Below are 24,436 nucleotides of genomic sequence, written 5' to 3' on the forward strand. Positions count from 1 at the left end.
AAGGATCTGGAGGATAACCAGACGGAGCCACACAGGACACTGCAGACGGGACCCCACACGGCGCTGCAAACTCTGGCGACGGGACCCCAGACGGTGCTGCAGACTCTGGCGATGGGATCCCAGACAGCACTGCAGACTCTGGCGATGGGATCCCAGACGGCGCTGCAGACTCTGGCGATGGGATCCCAGACGGCGCTGCAAACTCTGGCGACGGGATCCCAGACGGCGCTGCAGACTCTGGCGACGGGATCCCAGACGGCGCTGCAGACTCTGGCGACGGGATCCCAGACGGCGCTGCAGACTCTGGCGATGGGATCCCAGACGGCGCTGCAAACTCTGGCGACGGGATCCCAGACGGCGCTGCAGACTCTGGCGACGGGATCCCAGACGGCGCTGCAGACTCTGGCGACGGGATCCCAGACGGCGCTGCAGACTCTGGCGACGGGATCCCAGACGGCGCTGCAGACTCTGGCGATGGGATCCCAGACGGCGCTGCAGACTCTGGCGACGGGATCCCAGACGGCGCTGCAGACTCTGGCGACGGGATCCCAGACGGCGCTGCAGACTCTGGCGACGGGACCCCAGGGGATGCTGCAGATGCTGGAGGCGACGCCACAGTGGATGCTGCAGATGCTGGAGGCGACGCCACAGAAGATGCTGCAGATGCTGGAGGCGACGCCACAGTGGATGCTGCAGATGCTGGAGGCGACGCCACAGGAGATGCTGCAGATGCTGGAGGCGACGCCACAGTGGATGCTGCAGATGCTGGAGACTCTGGAGGCAGGACCCCAGACAGCACTGCAGGCTCTGGAGGCGGGACACCAGATGGCACTGCAGGCGGGACCCCGGACGGCTCTGGAGGCGGGACCCCAGACGGCGCTGCGGGCTCTGGAGGCGGGACCCCAGACGGCGCTGCAGGCTCTGGAGGTGGGACCCCAGACGGCGCTGCAGGCGCTGGAGGTGGGACCACCGGTGACGTTGCAGACTTCGGAGACGGGACCACCGACGGAGCTGCAGACTCCGGAGATGGAACCACCGGCAACGTTGCAGACTTCGGAGACGGGACCACCGACGAAGCTGCAGGCTCTGGAGACGGGACCCTAGGCGACGCTGCAGACCCTGGAGAACCATCGTCCGACGCACCAGTCAGCTGAAGGAGGCAGCTGAACAGAAAACCAAGGACCAGGGCTTCCATGACCTCGGGCAGACACAGGTCACCCGTGGAGATGACTGACAAGGGCTCTGGCAGGTCATTGGCTGATAGGGCTGTCGCGGGTGCAGAGGGCGCAGGCAGGTCATCTCGGGAGATGGCTTGCAAGGGCTCTGGCAGGTCAGCAGCAGATACAGCCAGCGAGGGTGCAGAGGGCGCAGGCAGGTCACCAATGGAGGCAGCTGGAGAGGGCTCGTAGATGCTGGGAGAGCTGAGTAGCGGGGTGCTCGGCAGCGGAGTGCCGATCAGCAGGGTGCCGGGCAGCAGGGTGCCGGGCGGCGGAATGCCGGGCAGCAGGGTGCCGGGCGGCGGAATGCCGGGCAGCAGGGTGCCGGGCGGCGGAATGCCGGGCAGCAGGGTGCCGGGCGGCGGAATGCCGGGCAGCAGGGTGCCGGGCAGCAGCGTGCCAGGCAGCAGGGTGCCGGGTGGTGGAATGCCGGGCAGCAGGGTGCCGGGCAGCAGGGTGCCGGGTGGCGGAATGCCGGGCAGCAGGGTGCCGGGCGGAGGAATGCCGGGCGGCGGAGTGCCGGGCAGCAGGGTGCCGGGCGGCGGAATGCCGGCCAGCAGGGTGCCGGGCAGCAGGGTGCCGGAAAGCAGGGTGGCGGGCGGCGGCAAGCAGGGTGGCGGCGAGCAGGGCGGCGGCGAGCAGGGCGGCGGCGAGCAGGGCGGCGGCGTGCAGGGCGGCGGCGAGCAGGGCGGCGGCGTGCAGGGCGGCGGCGTGCAGGGCGGCGGCGAGCTGGGCTCCAGGTCCAGACAGGCGGGTTCGAGGAAAGGAGATGGAGATGGCCGGCAAGGGCTCCAGGACGCTGGGCAGCACTGGCTCCTGGTGGCGTAGGGGGGCACGGCGACCGCGCCTTCTCCGGGCCGGCCCACGGTTCCCCACACAAAAGGCCAAGCGAGACCCTTCATAAGAGTCTTGGACTTCAACTGGTTCAGAATAAACAGGAATTTTTGCCTTGCTGCAAAAATAGGAGAGCAAGTCAATGTACTGAACATTCTGCTGGTCTGCATCAGGATTGGTGGGTTGCAGGCTCACCACTCCAAGCCTTAAGGAGCGGGGAGCTGGCTGGGAAGCATGGGGTAGTGAACTGGTCTCAAAGTTCTTAAGCCTCCCACAGATCACATCCAAATGGGGGACAAAATGACTCACCCATGGCCTCTCTTTGAACCACTGCTGCTGGATTGATATCTCCCTTTGAAGTTCAGCATGCAGGTTAGGGGGAGAGGCCACGAGATTATCAACAACACTTTGAAAGTTCCCCACCTTCTCCTTGAAAAGTTGTAACTCTGCTGGGTTCATCTTTATGGTTCAGTTCATACTGTCACGATTGCAGAATGTTCTGAACCCAAATGCAGAGTCACAACCAGCAGAATAGTGTTCAAACAAGGGGTTTATTAAATAAAGCAGAGAATGGCAAGCTTACAACTGGTGAAAACAGGCAGAAGTAAAGCAGACCAAAAATGCAACAAAAACAACAATAGGTACGAGCAAATTACCAGAAGCTTCAAGGCAGGACACAGAGTCCAAAAGTCCAGTGGAAACTAAATACAAGGCAAGAGCTCCAACACAGAACATCAAGGTATGAAGGTATGAACTGACAATGAGTGAGTGCAATGAGACCAGTCTTATAGGGAGCAGGTTGATTGGAGAAGTGTTCACAGGTTCGTAAAGGGCAGGGCACTGCAGGGCTGATGAGGGAGTGGGGACAGGTGTGTAACTAGAACTGAGAGATGGAATGGAATGTGGGGGTGGCCGAAGTGGAGACACGGTCTGTGGGGGGGCAGACCGTGACAACCACTGATGGAAATACATGTGGATCTGTGTGTCCAAATGCACCGCGTTATAGCTTTCATATACCTTTATTCACAAAGGCATCAATTATAACAAGTTATTTCTGAGTGGTGAAGACTTCACTATTCCGTCCTTCTGAGTAACATGCCCTTTAGGAAAATACACACACACTAGTGATGCGCGGGTCGGGTTTTTTCATGACCCGCCCCGCCCCGCGACGGAACCCAAACCGCCTCAACCCGCCCCGCGAACCCATATATAAATCTATGGTTCAACCCGCCCCGCGACCCGCGATCTTTTTTTTAGTCTGTAAAATCATGGTTAGAAAATAATCCCCAAGTGTTTTATTACAGGGCCAGAGCTTAGCTCTGGACCTGTTTTGTTATTGGCAGTATTCTGTCACTTCTTCTTCTTCTGAGAGCGGCTGACCCGCTCACCCGCAGCCCGCATAATTGCCTCCGAAATTCTGACTTGACCCACCCGCGCCGCGAGTTGACCCGAGGGTCCCGCGGGTTACGGGTCAACCCGCGCATCACTAACACACACACACACACACACACACACACACACACACACACACACACACACACACACACACACACACACACACACACACACACACACACACACACACACACACACACACACACACACACACACACAGTACATTACAGTAGATCTGAGTGTCAGTTAGTCTCAGTTCAATTGAAATTTAAGTTCCAAGAAACTGTTGCAATGGTCATTGGTTTCATGATAACGCTCATTCACACACTGCTCTCTTATTCAATATTTTTTGGTAGAAAAAGGAATATTCCTGTGATACCACACTGTCTGTATTCATCTGATCTCGCCCTGTGTAATTATCTTTCTATTACCCGAAATCTAAATTAAGCTCAAAGGAAAGAGATTTGACGGAATTCCAACCAACCATAATGATCTTTGACACTACAGTTGAAGACAATAGACCTGCTTCCTGCAGTGGCAGGAACATTGGCATAAATGCATATAATTTGAGGGAGATTACTTTGAAAGGGAAACCACATAATGACACATATTTGTTATGATACATTATTATACGTCTCAGAAGTGTTTTTGATCGGCCAGCTACTGTGTGTGTATATACAGTATATCACATCACATTATCACAGTTTTAAATGTTACACTGCTGGGGTTCAACTATCAGCAACAATCAGAATCCTTCCTTAACCACAGCGTCCCTATTCTCGAGTGAACTTTACGTGAAAATAGCTGATTTACAAGCTCACGTTGTGATCAGCTATTTTGGCCGGTGAAGAGATTTGGTGGAGAGGGAAAAAGGAGCAGAGCTAGTATAGTGGTGGACTCCATATCTCTTCAATGCAACGGTGAGCTCTTGGTGGGTATCTTTATCCTGGACTCCATGCTTCTAATCAAAGGTACTATGTTATACACATTGGAAGCCCATCCTTCCTTTAGCCACGCCAACTTCCTGGTGTCCTCCCGGGACTGGAGGCTTTCGTAAACCCACAGGTGATGCACAACGTACAGGTCACCAATCTGAGAAAAGAACCCGCCCACTGCTTCTTGATTCTCTCGTCTGTGTTTGATGGCCCTGGCCCAGTGATTGCCCCATTCAATCATGGTCCCTGGCTTGAGTTTGTATGAGCGCATTTCATAGATATTGGGCCCTGGTCTGGGCAGGGGTTCATTCCAGAAGCTGAACTCTAGAAGGAGCTGGTTCTGTCTGGAAATCAACATCTTGGCCCTCTCTTTACGAAACACCAAATACTCCTTGTTATTGTTCAGTTTGTTCAGGCACTCAAGTCAAGGCTGGGTAGCCTCCTCTGTAGCGCCAAAGGTGCACAGCTTGGTATTGCTCTCCATACCAGGTATTCCAGCTTCCTACCACCTCACATGGGTAGTCCTGGTCAACATGAAGCTTGTTTTGCACCTCTGCCGCTAGACTGTTATATGCTTCCAAACACTCTGGTTTGACATTGTGAAATTGTATTTTGTACAAGTTGCTGGCCTCTTTGACAGCAGGTTGGAGTGGGCATCTGTCCTGGCATCTGCTTTGTGAACAAACAGAGAGTGAAACCAGCCCCTGTCACTGCTCTCTGAAAGCCTCCTTGTTGTGACCTTCAGCAGATCCAGGGAACATCTTTTAACCTGAGTGTTTCTGACCTCCTTATATTTTCAGACTTTTAACCACTTAAACCCTCTATACTAAGTAAACTTGACCGTTGGCTCTGTACTTTTTTCCCTATAGTCTACACCAAACCTCTTTGCCGAAAATATCCGATCTACAAGCTCACAATGGTGGGTGGACAACAGCCACGCCACTCTGACTCATAACCATGAACAAACCCGATACGCCCATATATAGGCAGGACCACGCCTACGTCACTCTGACTCAGACATAACCATAAACAAACCCGATACACCCATAGGCAGGATGTCAATGTATGGGCATGTACGTATACTGATGACATCAGGGATCTCTATATATCGGCATAAAAGGGACAAGGACCGATGGATGCAGAGATCTCCATATATGGCCTTATATGGACATGATCTCCATATATTGGCCTGAACCTCTAGTTACGTTATAATCAACTCCCCAAAAAATGCCCCCTCACATAAAATTTGACCTAAAGTAAGCTATTTAACATGATCCTATACCTACAGTATACTCTATCCATGCCAGTGGTTCTCTACGATTTTCATGTCATAAGGACCCCCATCCATGGACCCCCATCTGAAAAGATTTTGTGCCAGGGAGCCCCATACAAGTTGTGTGTTAAAATGTTTCAAAAATGTATATATATATTAATTTTCAAGATTTTGTGAAAATAGCAGATCTACAAGCTCACAACTAACTCATTAACTCATTTTACTGGGGACCCCCTGGAAGGAACCCTGGGATCAATATATCAATATCAATATATACATACAATATATCAATATATACATACATATTATACATCCAATAATTATCTGTATAGTTAATTGGGATGCAGTGTTATTGAGGACACACACACACACACGCACACACACACACACACACACACGCACACACGCACACACGCACACACGCGCACACGCGCACACACACACACACACACACACACACACACACACACACACACACACACACACACACACACACACACACACACACACACACACACACACACACACACACACACACACACACACACGCAGGGGTGAAAACATAATCTCTGTCCCCGGCCTTAAGCCTGCTGGAGATAATTAGGCATTACATGGGTTGTTGTCGGACAGACCTAAGAGCAAAAAACATAGACTCACACAAGCACACTGTAACTCCTGCAGCATGTGACAGGGATAAAGGCACCAGAATGCATTGCTCTCCTTATTCACAATAATAATCCCACTTTAGCAATCGTGGTTCCCCAGTAGGCTTTGAGGGCTGTGGAAATACGTCAAGTAGATACAGTACATGTAAAGGCATGACCTGTTGACTCTGTGATTACACTTTCATGCAGCTGCTACCGTGGGATGACCGCATGAATATTCCCTTTGTTCCAAGCAGCTAGTTTGATTGGAAGTTGTAAAATGGATGTAAGCGCAATTGCATGTTCATTTGTAATGCACTAATTGTGAGAGATGTCCAGGATCCGCAGCTATTGTAAAACATCAATTAAACCTTATTTTTGGGAATCAATCAATGACACACATCTTACAAGTTCAAACGGCTCTCAAACAGACTGCTTGTTTTTGTCCACACCAAATATCTTTGCCAAAAATATCCAATCTACAAGCTTGGAGATCTACTATTTTTGGCTAAAGTTCCCCCCAGACTATGGATGCTGGTGTTCAAGTGGTTAATATAATACTGTATACAAAAACTGTACATATATACAGTGAGATTTTAACTTTTTCTGTGCGTCCCTTATTTTCGGGTCGGGTGTCCCTTATTTGAATTTCAAGTGGTTGGTAAAATTATGTTATTTCTTTGCAGAGTTAATTTGTATCCATGAAACACAATATAGGCTACGCACTACGCCGGACCATTTAGACACACACCACCCACCATTGTGAGCAGTGAGCACACACATGCACTTAATAGTAGGTCTATACACAAGCATGCGTGTTAGGGATGTTAACAATTAATATATAATCGAACTGCCGTTAAGAATTTACTCGATCAAATTTATCGATTTTCAATAAATTGGGCTAGTGAAAGTTGCAGGTATGGTGTGTGTGATATCAAATGTGAGTAAAAAAAACGCTGCTTATCAATAAATCGGTTAATCGATCGATAAGGTTATCAACTATCAATTAATGAATTAATTGATAATTTGCATCCCTAATACATTTGTAGCAGAGAGGGTCCGCTCATAATTCTGACTCCCTTTATTCTGAACGTCTGGAGGTTAGGGTTAGGTATAATGGGGACAGTCCAACGGACCAACGGGACGTCGGAATAATGGGCCGTCTGAATAATGACATGGCACCTAGCTGAGTCCTATTGAATCCCAGAAGCCTAATAACTCCCTCGGCTAACGTCGTATTCCCCTTTGAATGAGCAGTAGATGTTTGATTTCCCATGCGGGAGACCTGGGTTCAAATACAAGTGGCCACATTGGGGGCTCATCCTGAATTTTTTTCCAGAGCGGTGGAGGTTGGAGGTGTAGGGGGGGGGGGTTGAATGTAGAAGAGTAGCCCTGCCTGTAGCCCAGAAGCCTAATATCCCCCTTGGCCAGGGGTTTTCTCATGCGGGAGACCAGAGTTAGAATCCAGCTGGTTACACATACACACACAGATACATACTACAGTACATACTAGCTGTAAAATGATTCAAATTTGTAATCAGATTAATAATTAATCATGATTAATTATCATTCGTAACTATGCCCGAAATATCTCAATTTTCTCCGTATATTTTTGTGGGAAGATAAATGACTCGCTCTCTCTCTGTCTCTCTCATTCTACACATGCATTAATTGCGTTAAAACTTTTAATGCATGAATTCCATAAATTAATTAACTCAGTTAATCAACTAATTTTTACAGCCCTAATACATACATTCACACACGAATGTCCATGGAAATGGAACATCATCCTTGTTGGGTCTGAGATGTGCAGGTGCAGGGTCTGCAAGTGACCAAAGCTTTTAATACGCTTTGCTTAAATAAAGCTGTTCACTTAAAGGTTACAGAAGTAGCTTGTGACCAACAGATTGTTGTCAAGAGTGCTCAGAGTGACTGTGAGAGTTAATGAGTAACACCCCAACTGATGCCATCATCATGCCCATGAGCAAGGCACTTAAGCTCTATAGCTGCAGTGGACAGAGCACAGTGGCTGCTGTGTGGTCAAAATGACTATAGTATATACTGGGTACTGCTGAAAATGAACAGCGTACTCATGTGCTTCCTTTGGGTAAATACATTCACATTCCTTCTTCCTGTATGGTTAATTTGGATCAGTGATCAGTATTTGAATGTTTTAGATAAAAGTTGTCCCTTAACTGGAGCAAATTAAACTGTAGTTTAACAGGGCAGACATCCATTTGACTCGCTATACCACTCTGAGCATTGAACCATAATAAGTACATGCTTGTTAATATGCACCATTGAACATCCGCTATGCCGCCCTATTGGAGAAAGTTAAAGATTTAAATAATCCTTGACATAGATTACTACCTTCCAGCAATAATTGTCAAAGCCATATATTTTATGTTCCATAGCAGGCTGATGTAGACCATAAAACAATGTATTCTCTACTCTGTATGGATACATTTCCATCCCTGTATAGCTTTAACTTTACCAATAGCCGGAATATAATTTCAGAATACTGTCCGTCATTCATAATAGCGAACTGAAATTATTTCAAAGATTGCTGCTACATTACCACAGATTGTTGCATGACAGTGTTGGCGCAGATCTTTGCCTAAAATGACATGGCCAAAATAGGGACACAAGGTTGAAACTAAGTGATTAAGTCTGTCTGTGGGTTTTATACATATTTAACTAATGATCCACAAGAGCTTGTGACTAAATAAGTTTCTTGTTTCTATTTCATGAAAACATGGTTTTGGACATACAAGGTTTACGTCTGACAGCGATGATATCATTTTTTCTTGACAATATCGATAAAATCCCCTGCCATTGGCATCAGAACAATATGAACACTAGAAATGTGCGCACCTCGGAGAGTTGACAACCCGCCGGGCCGGGTTGTCAACCCACGGCCGTGTTGCGAACTGTTATAGCATGAAAGGTTAAATTTGAAAGGTCAAAGGGTGGCATTTCTTCCTTGGCCTTGTGGGATTGAGAGAGCAAAGTGACCACCATATTGACCCTTCATGATCACGGATGTTATTCTTACAGTATCCTTGCACTTGGGCCATTGAAGTGGTATCCTCATAGGACATGTTTAGTTATTAATTTTCTTTGCGTATCACAAAGTGCAATTGGATGAGCTACATTAAGACATAACTTTACTTATGCTAATTAGAATGAACATGATGTGTAATCTTTGTAAATCAGCCAACTATCGCTGTCAGGTTTATCACTAACATTCTCTGAAGCGTTGAAGCAGCTACAAAAAGTGCTTTGCTGGATGCTTGCCCTCCGCCGCCTACTCAGCACTTTTCCTCAGGGTGACGAACACTGATAAAGACAACAAGCTGTGGGCTGGGCCTCTTATGTGCTTTTGCAGACTACATTAGGCCTGGGCCTCTGCCAGACCACAAGTGATGTAGCGTCCTCAGGCCTTCAAGAACAATTAAAGGTCAAGTTCAATCGTTTATTGTACCATTAGCAGCACAACGAAATTGAGTTTAGCAGCCGTCCATGAAAATAGATTCAACAGTAATATTCTGTTCTTTTCTATTGATATTGTGTGTCTATTTAGCCACCGGTTAATGACAACTATGTTATTTTTGTGAATTGATGGGAGAGAGAAATCATGCAGGATACAGGACACAAAGAAATGAGCAGACCAATTTGAAACTGGAACACTAAGATTTAAGCTGATAAATGTGGGTACTTTTTCCTGATTGGTTGAAATTGTCAACCCACCTGGAAATATATTTTGTTTATTAAATATCTATAGAGACGGGGAGACCCCTGTTACTGAATAAACACTCTATAGTATCACTTACACTACCTTTAGTAGCCATTCATTGGAAACACCTGTTACTATTGTAATTAAGTATTATATGGAAATAGGCATAGCTATTTCCAAAACAGCTGCCATGAAAATAGTCTATTGTGGATGTGTTGGCTTTCCTTTCATCGCTTGCTGGCTCAATTAATTGGGTGTGTGATGTGATGTGAGTGAATGGTTCTTTGTGAATGAATGAAATATAGTCTGTGCGCTGTCAGTTTGTAGAGCGCCGATTGGCTGGTCGGCAGAATGCCCAGGTGCCATCATCAGCATCCTGCTGCAGCGACGTGGAGCTGCATGAGCACCGGGAGGAGAGACAGAGGAGAGAAAGCATTGCAGTAATCTGACTGTCTGCATACTGCCTGTCTGTCTGTCTGTCTGTCTGTCTGTCTGTCTGTCTACATACTGCCTGTCTGTCTGCATACTGCCTGTCTGTCTGCATACTGCCTGTCTGTCTGTCTGTCTGTCTGCATACTGCCTGCCTGCCTGTCTGTCTGTCTGTCTGTCTGTCTGTCTGTCTGTCTGCATACTGTCTGTCAGTCTGTCTCCATACTGCCTGCCTGTCTGTCTGCCTGCCTGCCTGCCAGTCAGCCAGCCAGTCAGTCAGTCTGTCTGTCTGTCTGTCTGTCTGTCTGTCGGTCGGTCAGGAAAGCAACAGCCAGGAGGAGAACAACTATTAAAGGTCTTTCTTTCATCTGTCACCTCAGCCGCTCCACGCGTCTTTAGCTGCCTCCCTCCCCGTCATGTATAATACAAACCCCGTGACCACCTTCAATGGTGCCTCATGCCTGCGTTCTCTGTTTGTTTTGGGGGTTCAATCGTAAATAACAGAACAGCAAGGGAAGGAAGGGGGGAAAGTACCGAGGATACAGACAGACAGACAGACAGACAGGTGTCACGGAGGAAGTTGACCAATTAAGAAGCAGCGCACCGGCACCACATCAGTCCGGCTTTTGGATCTTGTGTTTGGGGTAGAGCGTTATTTCAAGAGACTGTCTGTCACTGGCGGTCATCCTGCGCCCACTGACTCTGTGTAAGTGACTGTCATAATGATCAACTTGTTGTTTAGGCTTCAACTACCTACCGTATTTGCGAATATCCTACTAGGCGAGTTGTATTATGTGATAGCCATGTGAACAGAACGCTCATACAACCTGTTGGCTGTTGCTTACAATGTTAAGAATGCCAGCTCGGTGTCCAATTGTGGTTTAATAGACAGGCTGAGATTTCTAGCAATTAAATGCATACATGTGCTAGACTGCTTAGCCTTTGATCTTTCATATATATATATATAAGACTATCATATAGATGTATTTTATCGAGTCTGACTTTTACTTTCGTATCTACGATAGTCTTGGCTAGCACCACCCAGTGCATTCTGCACTTTAACCAGTAAATCCCGTACTCCTCCGTACATGTACAAACAAAATATATAAGGTGCTTACCCGGCTGCCCCAAATGTTAACTCGCGCTTCGGGGTCCTTGTGAAATGTATTAGTCCGTATTTTTCAATAACGAAGTGTTTTTAATCCCGTCTGTCGGAACAAGTTCCCATTCCTCAATGGGCGGTAGTGACGGAGCGCATCCGTTGAAAGCCGGAATTACACTCAATGTAAACAGGAAGTAAACGAGGGGGGAAAATGGTGTTCAGGCTCAGACGGGATTAAAACACTTCTTAAATGAGAAATACGGGCTAATACATTGCACAAAGACTCCGAATGTCAAGGTAACATTTGCGGTAACCGGGTAAGCACCTTATATATATATATATTGTTTGTACATGCACGGGAAGTACGGGCTTTACTGCTGAAAGTGCAGGACGTACGGGGTGCTAGCCAAGACTATCGTAGATATACAAATGTCAAAATCGATCAAATACACCTATGATAGTCTTCATCCGAGGCTAGATGCAAATATACATGTGCTAGACTGCTAGTCATTATTATTTGTTCAGTAACATTAAATGATCATGGATATGCAGATGCCTTTCCCGACAGACGTGGCTGCAGGATTTCTCCATCATGATGTTTTTCAAACTGTCAACCGTTTGACCGTTAAACGTGCTATTATTATGAATGAACGGGATTCGTGCAGCGACGGTTTAATGGTCTCAGCTCAGGACATTGCGGTATTTTACGCAGAGGTTGTCGCCATATACCTTTCTTTCCCCTATATAGCTATAAAGACAATGCCAAAAGCACAGCTGCCTTCATGTTGGCTATAACTGAGCTTTTGTGTTCAGTTCAGACCTGTGTGTGACTCATCTTTCCCATTATTACCCCCACCATGCAGCAGAGGGAAAGGAGTCACTGGCAGGTGCATTAGGGCTATTTGCTATTGATTTATGATTTTTGGCAGTGGTGTACATTTACTCAAGTACTGTACTTAAGTAAAATGTTGAGGTATGTTTTACTTTACTGGAGTATTTCCAATTTTCAATACTTTTACTTCTGCCCCACTATACATCTCAAAGGCAAATATTGTACTTTTTACTCCACTACAATTACATGAACACTTTAGTTACTAGTTATTTTGTTGCTATTTTCAAAATATTTTAATACATTTTATACATTTGAAATCTTGTGAAATGGGGACATTCTGTATAATAAGTATATTTTGATACCAATACTTTTGTACTTTTGCTCAAGTAAATTTTTAATTCCGGACTTTTACTTGTAACTAAGTATTTCTACATTGCAGTACTGATACTTTTACTTAAGTGAAAATTGTGAGTATTTTTTTCCACCACTGTTGATTTATGATTTTTTAGTTGGTAGAATAGTCATTAAAAGCGTACAATTTTGGTTCTCAGCACCTGTTGGGAGCCTGGGAGAGGTCTCACAGCCATCAGTGTGAATAAACAGGGGAGTTTGCCTCTTCTAGTGCTCTATATAGAGTGCTAATTGGCCAAGGTGGTGCAAGGGTGTGTGATACAGGAGATAGACCCGAGACAGTGAGAAATGATCTGGTGGGTGTGAAAGTGGGTGGGTTGGGTTTAATACACTACAGTACATTCAGTCTAAATATTGTGGCATAATCCATGCAGCAGAGAATCGTAATCATTGTGTCATGAGCATAAAACCATAGCGTATTTCATTTAGTTGACCTTTGTTTTAGCCAGATATGGTCTCACTTTAGATCAAATTCGAATTGGCAGAAGGTGTAATTGTCATAAGACATGTCCTTATAATGTCCTACTTTGGTACTCTGCAAGAGGCGAGATACTTGGTCTAAAACTATGTGTGTCCTGTCCTGGGTATTGTTGCAAATGACTGACTGTAGTGCAGCGGTTCCCCAACGTTTTCTGGATCAGGGCCCACTTAAAAATCTCAAAAGCATTCGCGGCCCACCCATCTGACCACGGCAGCCATTGATGGTGCGCCGCATGGTTTTTCAGAGCATGTTTATTTTAATGATCAATCAGTCGATTGTGTTGGATCAGTGGAACTTACAACTTAAGTTCTATTTATCGGTATCACAATGCAAACATATTTGTCAAAATTTTAATGATAAAACACATTTAAAAAAAATATTAGCGTTATGTTATCGTTTAAAATCGTAGTGTTTTGACAATTATTTGGGGGCCCACTTGCAATATTGTCACAAACACCATAGTTGGGGAATCGCTGCTGTAGTGGTGTGTCGTGTGCTGTGCTCTTTTGTCCTCATAAGTCAGAATTGAAACAATAGGATGAAGTATAAGATGGACAGGGAATTGTAAATTCATTCTTAAGTTGTCATATGGACTTGGACACTTCTGAACTACATGCTGACAATGTACAAGCCTTCATGACTGGCTCATAATTTCCCTCTGTTGTTTTATCTGTATCTCTGTGACCACTCACTCCTGTCAGCAGATGATTGGTGTTTCCTGGCCCCCAGGAGAGTTCTGTAATACTTATCTGCTGTCTCTTGTGTCTAGGAAGACAAACAATCCAATAGACACAAAGATAGGTGATCCCACACACAGGCGTCCATCATTTAAGGAAAAAATAAAAAACTAGAGGGTGGCAAAGAAAGTGATCACTTAAGCCCCATTAAAAAAAAATAGCAGATCTACAATCTCACAAACTGGTGAGCTTGTAGATCAGCTATTTTCAATATTTTTGAAAATTACGAAAAAATAAAATAAATGAAAATGTTTGACTAGGATGACATACCCAAGTGCATACGCAAGTGTCACATATCACATACAGTAGCTGGATGGATTGAGATTCACTCAGCGGCGATCTAAAATCAGATTTATCTAAAAACGTTTAGGTGGAGAAAATATCCATAAAATAACTGAATCTGAAGTTAAATAATATGAATGCTACAGGGACCCCAAATGACACCCCTGATCCCACAAGACAAAGGAACTATACAAGACACTTGTTATATCAATGAATTACAAACATAACTCTGGATTCAGCGGTCTTTGTTCATTTTGATCATTGGATGCAGTTGCCATAGTTGGCAGAGCATGCAGGGCAACAGTTGTGATGTATGTACTGTATTCAATTTCTCCACACATTGCCTGTATCTAATAGCAATAGTTCTCACTCAGCTTGTTTTGTGTCAAGGACCCCCAAATTGATATGCATTAGTCCAGTGGTTTTCAACCCTTTTCATATCAAGGTCCATTATTTATTCGGAATTTGAGCCACGGACCTAGCCTGGCTCCACCCCCTGAATCCTTTGCTTCGCATTCAGGGTCTGGTGACGCTGTCGAAGGTGGGTGTTTCTCGGTTAAAAATCTGTACGACGAATCGGGATCGGGATAATCCAGTATGAACCAATCGCGTTGGTTCATAGTGGAGTCCCACTTTGGCCACGCCCCCATCTCAGAAATCGGCTGCATTGAGAGGGCTTTCAGACTGAATAATGGAGTGAAACAAAATGAAAATTCAGGCTGAGTGTCAGCCTACCACGGACCAGCATTTGATGAGATTCTCAGACCCAAAACTTAGAATATTTTGTTATTGTTGGATACGATTTTGTCCACAATTCCATGCTGTATTGATGTTGGTACCATAGGAGAGATAACAGGCAAACGTTGATCAAAATAACAATTCTTTAATTAATTCTTTCATTTTATGCTCTCAAGAGTTAAATATCTACCTAATAATGGTCCATTTGGTTACCAATTCTCCATCATTTAGCTGGGGACCACCTGGAACCCCCTGAAGGACCACTGGTGGTCCTCGGACCACTGGTTGAGAACCACTGCATTAGGCCATGGACTCCCATTTGTTAAGGTTTGTCACTGGGACCCAGTCCAAGATGATTTCTATTGTTGGTCACTTGGGTATATTTTTGTCTAGAATTACATAAACTAGACCATACCCGGTCGACGCATCCGTGGGGGGATATGCGCACATGATCTGGCAACCCGGGAGGCAGTTCGTCCCATTGCTGGGCAGCCCCGTAACCATGGCGACAGTGTTTGACACAAAAACGCTAATAAGAAGCTGAGATTTGATGAAATCGAAAAACAGGCTTCACAGTTAAGTTCAGATGGTAATGGTCAATGGCTGTGTGCAAAATCAGAGCAATTGCTCCAGCCACTGAGGAGAACCGGGTAGCTTCACCTACTCACTCACTCACTCACTCACCACTACAGACAGAGGTTACTAGAATTATAGTAGGATACTGCTGGTAGAAAGTCACTGATCAAAATAGTCATTCTTAAAGGTTCTCTAATTGTATTTACTTGTAAATGTAATAATGAAGTTTAACTATCAATCATTTCACCGGGGACCCCCTGGAACCCCCCAATGACCATTCTATTTAGAACCAATATCTGATGTGTTATTCAGCCTCACTGACAGACTTACTGTAGGTCAGTGCATCATGTGAATGTTCCCTCAGCGGGCAGTGAATAGCCAGAGTCCATTCATCCATGCCCTCTCTTTATAGGTTTCATCTTCAAAACGGCACAGTTATGACTACAATAAAAAAAAAAAAAGTAAATGGTGCATTTATATAGCTTTATCCAAAGCACTTAGTACACAATGTGCATAACATTCACCCATTCTTCACACACAGACACACGGTGGAGGAAACCATGCAAGGCGTTGTGCACATGTGCACAGTGCGACGAGGGTAAGGTGCAGCAGCTGGCAAAATAACATTTTTGAATGAACTGCCCAGTTTTACGATTATATATTGTAAAAACATAAAATCATGATTTTCAATTAGTTTCAATTAATTGTGCAGCTGTGCTTCAAATCCAAATAGTGTGAATAGGAATAAAAGGACGTGGCTCTGTCCCTCTGGCTGCGGACCAGGTGCTCCGTCAGTGGCAAGCCTAGGGTTGTAATTGTAACTATTGATTATTTTCTTTGATAATTGAGAAACATGTTTTTTTTTCGGCAACAATTAAAATTGATATTTGTTGATATCGATTAAATCTATTGTTTCGAATAAGGCCCTTTGACCTTTCCTTTTTCTCAACACCTTTTCCTCAGTCCTTCCAAGATCCATTGGCACATATACAGTAGTGCAGCAGGGCTGGATGTTTGTGGTATTCGGTTTTTAAGTCTGACGCTATTTTGTAGTCCGACGTCACTCCGGGTCCAAGAGGCACCAAGCGCCGTCCACTTGTCCATGTCGGAACCCGTAAATCTTTTTACCATAACCTCCTTTTTCAGAAAGGAACCATTGAGGGTTAAAAAGGGTCTTAATGCTAATATCATAGACAGTAAAAAGTAGGTTAATATATATGTATGTATATACATATTTATTGTATATTATTTATTATATATTATTATTATTATTTTTTAAATATTTATTTATTAAAAAAATAACCATTTCCTCTTCTCTTTGTCGTTGCCAGGAAAGCGGTAGAATGACACTTTAGTTGTTATTTTAGTCTCAGATCTGTTAAAACAGTGAGGGACACAGCACTGCAGCATATTGGCAAAACACACTCTTGGACCCGGAAGTTGTTCTGACGGGGCGCATACGTCACAGCTTAACAACATAATAGGATGGTGTGGTGTGTGTGTGTGTGTCATTATGTGCAGATGTGTAAGAAGAGCATATTGTGTGTGTATATGATTTAGTATGTCTTGAATGTTAAAGGTACTAGGTTCAGGTTCAAGGTTTATCGATCACATAGCGTGCATGGCAGTGAGATTCATTGTTCCCATAATACACACAATACTGTGTGCGTGTGCGTGTGTGTGTGACCCATTTTCACTCTCCTCTTGAGCCTCCTTCTATCTCTCGGTATTGATCTTTCTGTCACTCTTTTCAACATGTTGCTTGTGTAGCTGGACAACATTACCACAGTATTCCTGTGTTTTAAATGTTTCATTGTGTTACCACATCGCACTGTGGCAAAATGTGTTTGCATCCAGGAAGCAGTGCATTATACAGTATATTCATGCAAACACAAAGAACATTACTTTAGTGAAAAGAATAAACCTTTGTCTGATGTTCACAAAATACAGTACATTTGTACAAACATGATTGAAGTCCCCACTTCACTCATGAAGCTGGTCATCTTGAAATGATGATTTTTAGAGTTTGAATGATTGAACACTTGAAAATGAATTGAAAAGGATAAAAACATAAAGCCCAGCGGCGTGCGCGTGTGTGTGTGTGTGTGTGTGTGTGTGTGTGTGTGTGTGTGTGTGTGTGTGTGTGTGTGTGTGTGTGTGTGTGTGTGTGTGTGTGTGTGTGTGTGTGTGTGTGTGTGTGTGTGTGTGTGTGTGTGTGTGTGTGTGTGTGTGTGTGTGTGTGTGTGTGTGTGTGTGTGCGCGCGTGTGCGTTATCTTCTCCTGAGTGATTGTTTGACGGTCATCACTTGGCAGAGTACACTGGGATTGACATAATGAGGGTAATGATATTGAAGGAACAGTGCAATCTCCTGTCTGGTAGGGTAGGACAGTAGTATTCGCCACAGGGAATTGGTAAGAATTCACAGGGAGACAGGATGGAGTGTTGCACATAGGCAAAGTCTTTGTTGAAGGTAGCACAGTTATACACACAGACTCTGATTATTTGTCTTGCCATACTGTGCTGTTTGTGTGGTTCTAAGGAGGGAGGGAGACAAAAGGAGGATACTCAATATTTAGTGGGCTTCAATCATAACTAGAAAAAGTGCTCCTCGGAGCACAGGTCTCCGCCAGGTCTGGTAGGTTATTGTGGGCCAGCAATGTTCGGAATTTGCCAATCAGGATAGAATATGAAACGGACGCTGCGTTCATGATTTGCGGCATTTTGTTGAAAACGGGCCACTCCTGCAAACTTTAGATGTCAATCTTAGCCAATCAGGATGGAATATGAAAAATCAAACAGATCCGTCTTGATCACATGACTATAGAGATCATGTGTACCGATTGGCGTGAAATTTGGATAAAATCTGAAGGCTTATTATCAAAAAGAATGTTTTACATAAGTCGGCTTCCTGGTCTCTAGAGAGTGTGCATACAACGTTTTACACAGATCGGTGCAGTTATAGGTAAAACGCATGTGAAAATTTTGGGGCAGAGGTTCTGCTCTGGCATCCAGGGAGTGTGTGTGCACAGTTTTTCTCTGCGATCAAGCCAACGGTGGCAAAGATGAGCTGTCCAGAGACGGAGGGGGGGCGACGCACGCCCACACGGACGGACGGACAGACGGACGGACAGACGGTAGAACATACTCTCGCCATGCCTTCTAATGATTAGTCTGTCATTTACATGAATCAAAACATAAATAACAAATATGTGGGTGACTTACTTTGAGTCAATGACGCACACAACTTAAACATTTGACAGGTAGTGAACTGGTAACTTGGTAACAAACGAAAGAAAATACAAATGTTCAGCTCTGTTGCTGGCATTCATTCTTCTCTCCTTGTTCTGCATTGAAAGGAAAATTCTCATCAAGAGCATCTGTGTTGTTAATAATCACACCTGCACTGGATGTGACTTAATTGTCCAATTAAATGAGGGCATCTTGTACAGTGTCAGTGGAGGAGCAACTTTTGTATTTCCCCACATAGAGCTACTGAGACCTGCACTGTTACTGATAGTCAGGGGATATTAGTAGAATATTTTCCAATCTTGGAATAAATTCCTTACCAAAAAAAAATCTTAACCAATGTGTTTATAAAGGTGTCTAGTAACACATCTCACAAAGACTGAAATGCAGTTTCCCTAGGAGAATTTTTGACAGCTCCTTAAAGTTGGGGTACCCACCATAACCTTGGTTAAAAAAATATATAAAAAAAAAAAATCAAAATTTAATTCTGTTTTAAGTAGCATGTGAGGTGTCAAACAAGGGTGTTTTTATGATTCTGAATCCATTGCAAGCATTTGTTTTGCACCAAAACCACTCCTTGGGCTAAAAATGGCCATAGCCATCCTTTTCCAGGTATACTTTTTGTGTAAAAAGCCCACTGAGATTGGGACGTTTTTTGGCCCAAGGAGTGGTTTTGGTGCAAAACAAATGCTTGCAATGGATTCAGAATCTTAAAAACACCCTAGTTTGACACCTCACATGCTACTTAAAACAGAATTAAATTTAGATTTCTTTTGGTTTTTTTTTTTTAACCAAGGTTATGGTGGGTACCCCAACTTTAAGGAGCTGTCAAAAATTCTCTTAGGGAAACTGCATTTCAGTCTTTGTGAGATGTGTTACTAGACACCTTTAAAAACACATTGGTTAAGATTTTATTTGGTAAGGAATTTATTCCAAGATTTTTTTAATATCCCCTGACTATGAGGCTTGCTTTACTGGTATTGATACTTCTTTGATCTTCATGTTGTTAGACAACAGCCGACTACAAATGCCAGTGTCAAATCTAGAATCAGCACGTCACTTGTGCATGAAATGCCACTATGCCAGTGAAAATGACACCAGTCGTCCAATTACATACATTTGTTATTTCAAATCTTAGTTGCAGCTCAATACTCTTACCTGTTTCTACCTTGTGCTTCATGCTTACTGCTGTGCTGCTTCAATACCTGAAGTTATCCATATTTATCTATCTGTCTGTCTGTCTGTCTGTCTCTCCTTTTCTGAAAACAACGTCCTTTTATCAACGTATTTAGCTTTTATCTGTCATTATTGGTTTCATTTATACTATTTTATTCTCAGATTTTACTTTGCTGTTCTATCGCTTTATGGTTAGTTCTGTAAAGCACTTTGGAAAAGTGCTGTACAAAATAAATGCATTCGTTATCTGTCTGTCTATCTGTACATTGGCCACAGGCCGATAGCGAACATGTGTGATGTGCAGGGACTATACGGATGTATGAGTGTATGCGTACTGTGCATGTGTGCATTTGTGTGTGTATTTGTGCACATACATCATGGATATAGCAAAAGTCAACGGGTTTGCCATGTGAATGGCTGTAGCCATCGTCTGTCCCTGAGTTTCTGAGTCACTGAATGGTTCCTGCTCAGGAAAAAGACATCGGAGTAATTGAAGCCCCATCCTGTCCTTGACACCACTAGCTATAAAAAGCAGGACTGAATAATTTCTCTCTCTTGTGGCTGTAGGTAGGTACATACCGTACATGTAGCGGTGCATTTTACTTAACCAGTACGACAGTGGTTTTCAACCTTTTCAGGCCGCGACCCCCCAAAATAATCATATTTGAACTGGTGGCCCCCAAAAGAATCATATTTGAACAGGGGTTCCCCGCCCCACCCTTACAAGCACTTGGAATTGTAGGAGTTGAGTCATTACATTTTGTTTGACTCGGTTCCACAAATCAATATTGTGAAAATAGCTGATCTACAAGCTCACAACGCCTCACATTGCAAGGCGTTGTGAGCTTGTAGATCAGCTATTTTAAAATAGTTTGCTTCTTTCTTACATTATTTGACAATTTGGCCAATATTTGACCAGTTTTTATGGAATAGTTTGTTGATTACTTTTGATGCCCCCCCCCCCAACCACCCCAACAAAAAAAATCATGTGAGGACTGACCCACAGGTAGAGAACCACTGCCTTAAGACAGCGGCAAGAAGCCAAACCAAACATCCACTGACTGACCAATGAAAGATTGTCTGTGCTTTAATCATGTTTCCTCTGTTGGAAAGGTCAGCTTGATTTGCCAGCAGATTAGTATTAGTGTCTCGTTGGATTATTAGGCAGTTGAGATATGGAGAGAAGTTATAACTTCTGTATTTTATCAGTCACAAAATGATTGATAGTCTAGAACCAAATTGACCCTTATTTCCGCTCTGTAACTCTGAAAGGGTACAAGATCACCCCACCATGATGAGTTTGTAGGTACTTTTTGACCTCAGTGTATGGATGTGTTCTGTTTGTGAATTAAAGTGTGTTATTGCAGTGGTAAAAAAGTGGATTTGAATAACGTGTATAGTGACATCAGACTGTGTTAGTCATCTCTGTGGAGGGGAAAGCCAAGGTCCACTATCCCTCTGCTTGAATGAAGGGCCTTTGTGAGCACCGCGGCACTGCAATGTACTGTAAGCTGTGTTGATAGCAGATTGCTGTTGGATTTCACAGCTTTTCACTGATTTAGCTGAGACTGTGAGAAAAGTTGGGTGTGCTTGTGTGTGTGTGGAAGCCTGCGTGTGCTTGTGCTTGCCTAGCACACTGGTTAATTGTAGTCTCGTTTCTGTGTTAGTAGTTGCCAGTGGAAACTGGAAACAACTGACTCAGAAAAAGCAATTTTGGAGATACTGTTACTGTACCTGCACCAACGACTGAAAAAGCAATACTCACACAAGGCTTCGAACCCGTTAACACTGAGTTTACACCCGAAAAAGCTTAACTCACTAATATTAGCGTTTTCCAAGCTTATTTTTATTTTTCCTGGCTTGTTCATTCACAAGCCTGATTGTCCGGGGGAAGTAGCTATTCAGCAATCTACTGCTCTTGATAGCATATGAAACAGGGTGTGCTTGGGATGGGTAGGGTCTTTGATAAGCCTGTGAGCTTTGCTGACACAACGTCCGTCGCATATGTCCTGGATGGAGGAATCTCTCATCCACTGATTAACTTGGCTGACCGCACGACCCTCTACATTGATTTGCCGGTGAGGTCAGTACAGTTACCATACCAGGCAGTGATCCAGGATGCTCTTGACAGTGGTACCTCTGTAGAAGGCCTGTAGGCCAAAACATTCTTTAGTCACCTGAGATAAGAAGAGGCATGACAGCTTTGGGAAGAAGCATTGTGATGCTGCAGCCTCTTGCTAGAGAATGGAGATAATTGTACACCCTTGTGTGAGTCACTGGTGCTCACTTCACTGCTGGTGCACTCCCGTCTCGTTTTAGACGACCACTTTAATGGACCTTCTCCTTCTGTCTTTCACTCACCAACCCCTCTCTACTTCCATCGTCTGTTCCTCCCTCCCCTGGACTCACTTAAAGAAAGCCACCCCGATGTAGCTTTCTTTAAGACCCCCATCTATGTAGAGGACTTGTTCTTAAGTCTTGTGAGGACATTACAAAAAATTGAAATCAGGTCTCAAGTCATCGGCAGGGAAGTCCAAACTTGTGACACAAGTATGAGTCAATTCTTAGTCAGTGAAATGATTCCACACAAACACATAGATTTCTCACTCGTCCCCCCCCCCCCCCCCCCCCCCCCTTCCTTCTCTGTTCTTAACCAGGGTTGTCCCAGCCTCGGCCCCCGGAGCGCCACCATCTGTATCTCTCCTCCTCCCCTCCGGGACCACCAGCAGCAGAGCGCCGTGGCGACGCCAAGGGGGATGGGCCGCAAGCTGGACCTGTCAGGTCTGACGGAGGACGAGGCGGAGCACGTCCTGAAAGTGGTGCAGCGGGACATGAAGCTCAGGAAGGCAGAGGAGGAACGGCTCAGGTGAGACAAAGAGTTTAAAAATAGTTTCTCATCGTGTTCGTTTGAGATGACGTACATGCGAGGGTCCATCTCTCCGGACAACGTCATCTCATCTCAATGAAGCTCTGCCAAGATATCACAAATAAATCACAGCCAGTGGATCGCCAAGCCATTATTGCCACGATTTACTGTGAGGATATGAATAGATTTCATGTTGTCAAAAACAGAGATGTTGTTTTCAATGAATGCTGTGCCTTGATGATGATAAAAATCCCTCTCTGGTTTGGAACCTTGTGGGATTAATTATGAATGATTGGAAAAACGATGCAAAGTGCTAAAGCCTTGCGAAACCGATGTTAAATGCAAACAGACATGTTCGCTTGTTTGTCTTCTCTGTTGCTGTGATTTCACTTACGTCCTTGTTACATCAGATGTATTGGCTTTTTTTCCAAGCAAACATAGACGAAGAGGGACGCTTAAACGTTACCTTTGTTGGCCCAAATTGTGAAATACAGAGGCGTAACAGTTGTCCATCTGGAAAATGTAAGTGTCTAGGATTGAAACTCAGCTCACAGTCTGGGTCTAATTTCCCCCTACTTTACAGCCCCCCTCGCCCAGCACACTTTCTGCTCCCCTCCACTGCGTCTGTCTAATGAAGCAGAAATGCATTGAAAAGACAGGAGCCATGGGACTTGTAAGATGGGGAAGGAGTAAAAGCTCAACTGCCCAATTGTTATTCGATCACAAACTGCGCACATAGTAACTTATTGGTTGGCCATGCTGTTATTAGACGATGTCTCGTTTAGATGCACATTTTATTGACATTTATGATCTGCCTCATTTTATCTCCAGATTAGAGACTGTACTTTACAGGTCGGTTCACGCTTTGGCGTATAACTCTTGAACCGTAGCTCGTACTAATTTTTCGAATGGATACCTTGGATCGTGACAGAACTACCCCATGTAATTGCGCCAAATTTGGCCCATTTGTGCCTGACTAGATTTTCTGTTATTTTGCATTTTCTTCCAAAAATACGTTTTGATTCTTCTACAGATTTTGTCCTAAACTCAAACAAATCAGTACGTATTATCTCTGGAGACGTGATGAAGATGTATCGGTCAGATCTTTCATATTCCGTTCCGATTGGCTATGATTGACTTCCACAATGTTTAGACTCTGGGGTAGCCAGCCCGGCCTGGCGGAGGAGTACACTTTTCTAGTTACACTCTCCATTGACGTTAATGATTTTGCAGTGTGGCTTCAGAAAATCTACTTGCGAAAGGAGGAGTTACAATTACAGTGATGGAATGTATGACAGCATGGTTTATGGAGGCTACTTCTGCTTACTAGGTCTGGTGTTTTGAGAAAGCACTGTTTGCCTTTGCTTCATTTATTATCTCCTGTCTGAGGGCTGCTAGGTCCACAGGTCAGGGCCTCAAGGCTCTGCTGTGATGCTGCAAACCGCTTTTGCAAGCTCTGAAAGACGGCTTCTTTTTTGCGATGTGACAGCCGCTGACCCTCCTCTCCCTCCCTCATTTTTGTCCC

At 44.6% G+C, this 24,436-nt stretch overlaps 1 protein-coding gene and 1 pseudogene across 2 annotated transcripts in view; one reads left to right on the plus strand and one right to left on the minus strand.

Moving 5' to 3' along the window:
* Positions 1-4,355: 4,355 nt before the first annotated feature.
* LOC311038532 (protein NipSnap homolog 1-like) lies at positions 4,356-22,426 on the minus strand (annotated as a pseudogene). Its single transcript has 4 exons — positions 22,407-22,426; positions 22,223-22,282; positions 13,982-14,054; positions 4,356-5,120 (listed from the first exon to the last, which is right to left on the minus strand). The product of its transcript is annotated as a protein NipSnap homolog 1-like (transcript).
* Positions 22,427-22,801: 375 nt separating this feature from the next.
* Positions 22,802-24,436, plus strand: part of myripb (myosin VIIA and Rab interacting protein b) — a gene marked incomplete at both ends in the record, with an annotated part of 206,343 nt that continues 204,708 nt past the window's right edge. The window contains one exon of the mRNA XM_084048107.1: positions 22,802-22,911. Coding sequence (XP_083904233.1) covers positions 22,802-22,911 — 110 coding nt within the window. The remainder of the gene's footprint in view (positions 22,912-24,436) is intronic.

Source organism: Gymnoscopelus microlampas (assembly GCF_963454915.1).
Source record: "Gymnoscopelus microlampas genome assembly, chromosome: 22".
Lineage (NCBI taxonomy): Eukaryota > Metazoa > Chordata > Actinopteri > Myctophiformes > Myctophidae > Gymnoscopelus > Gymnoscopelus microlampas.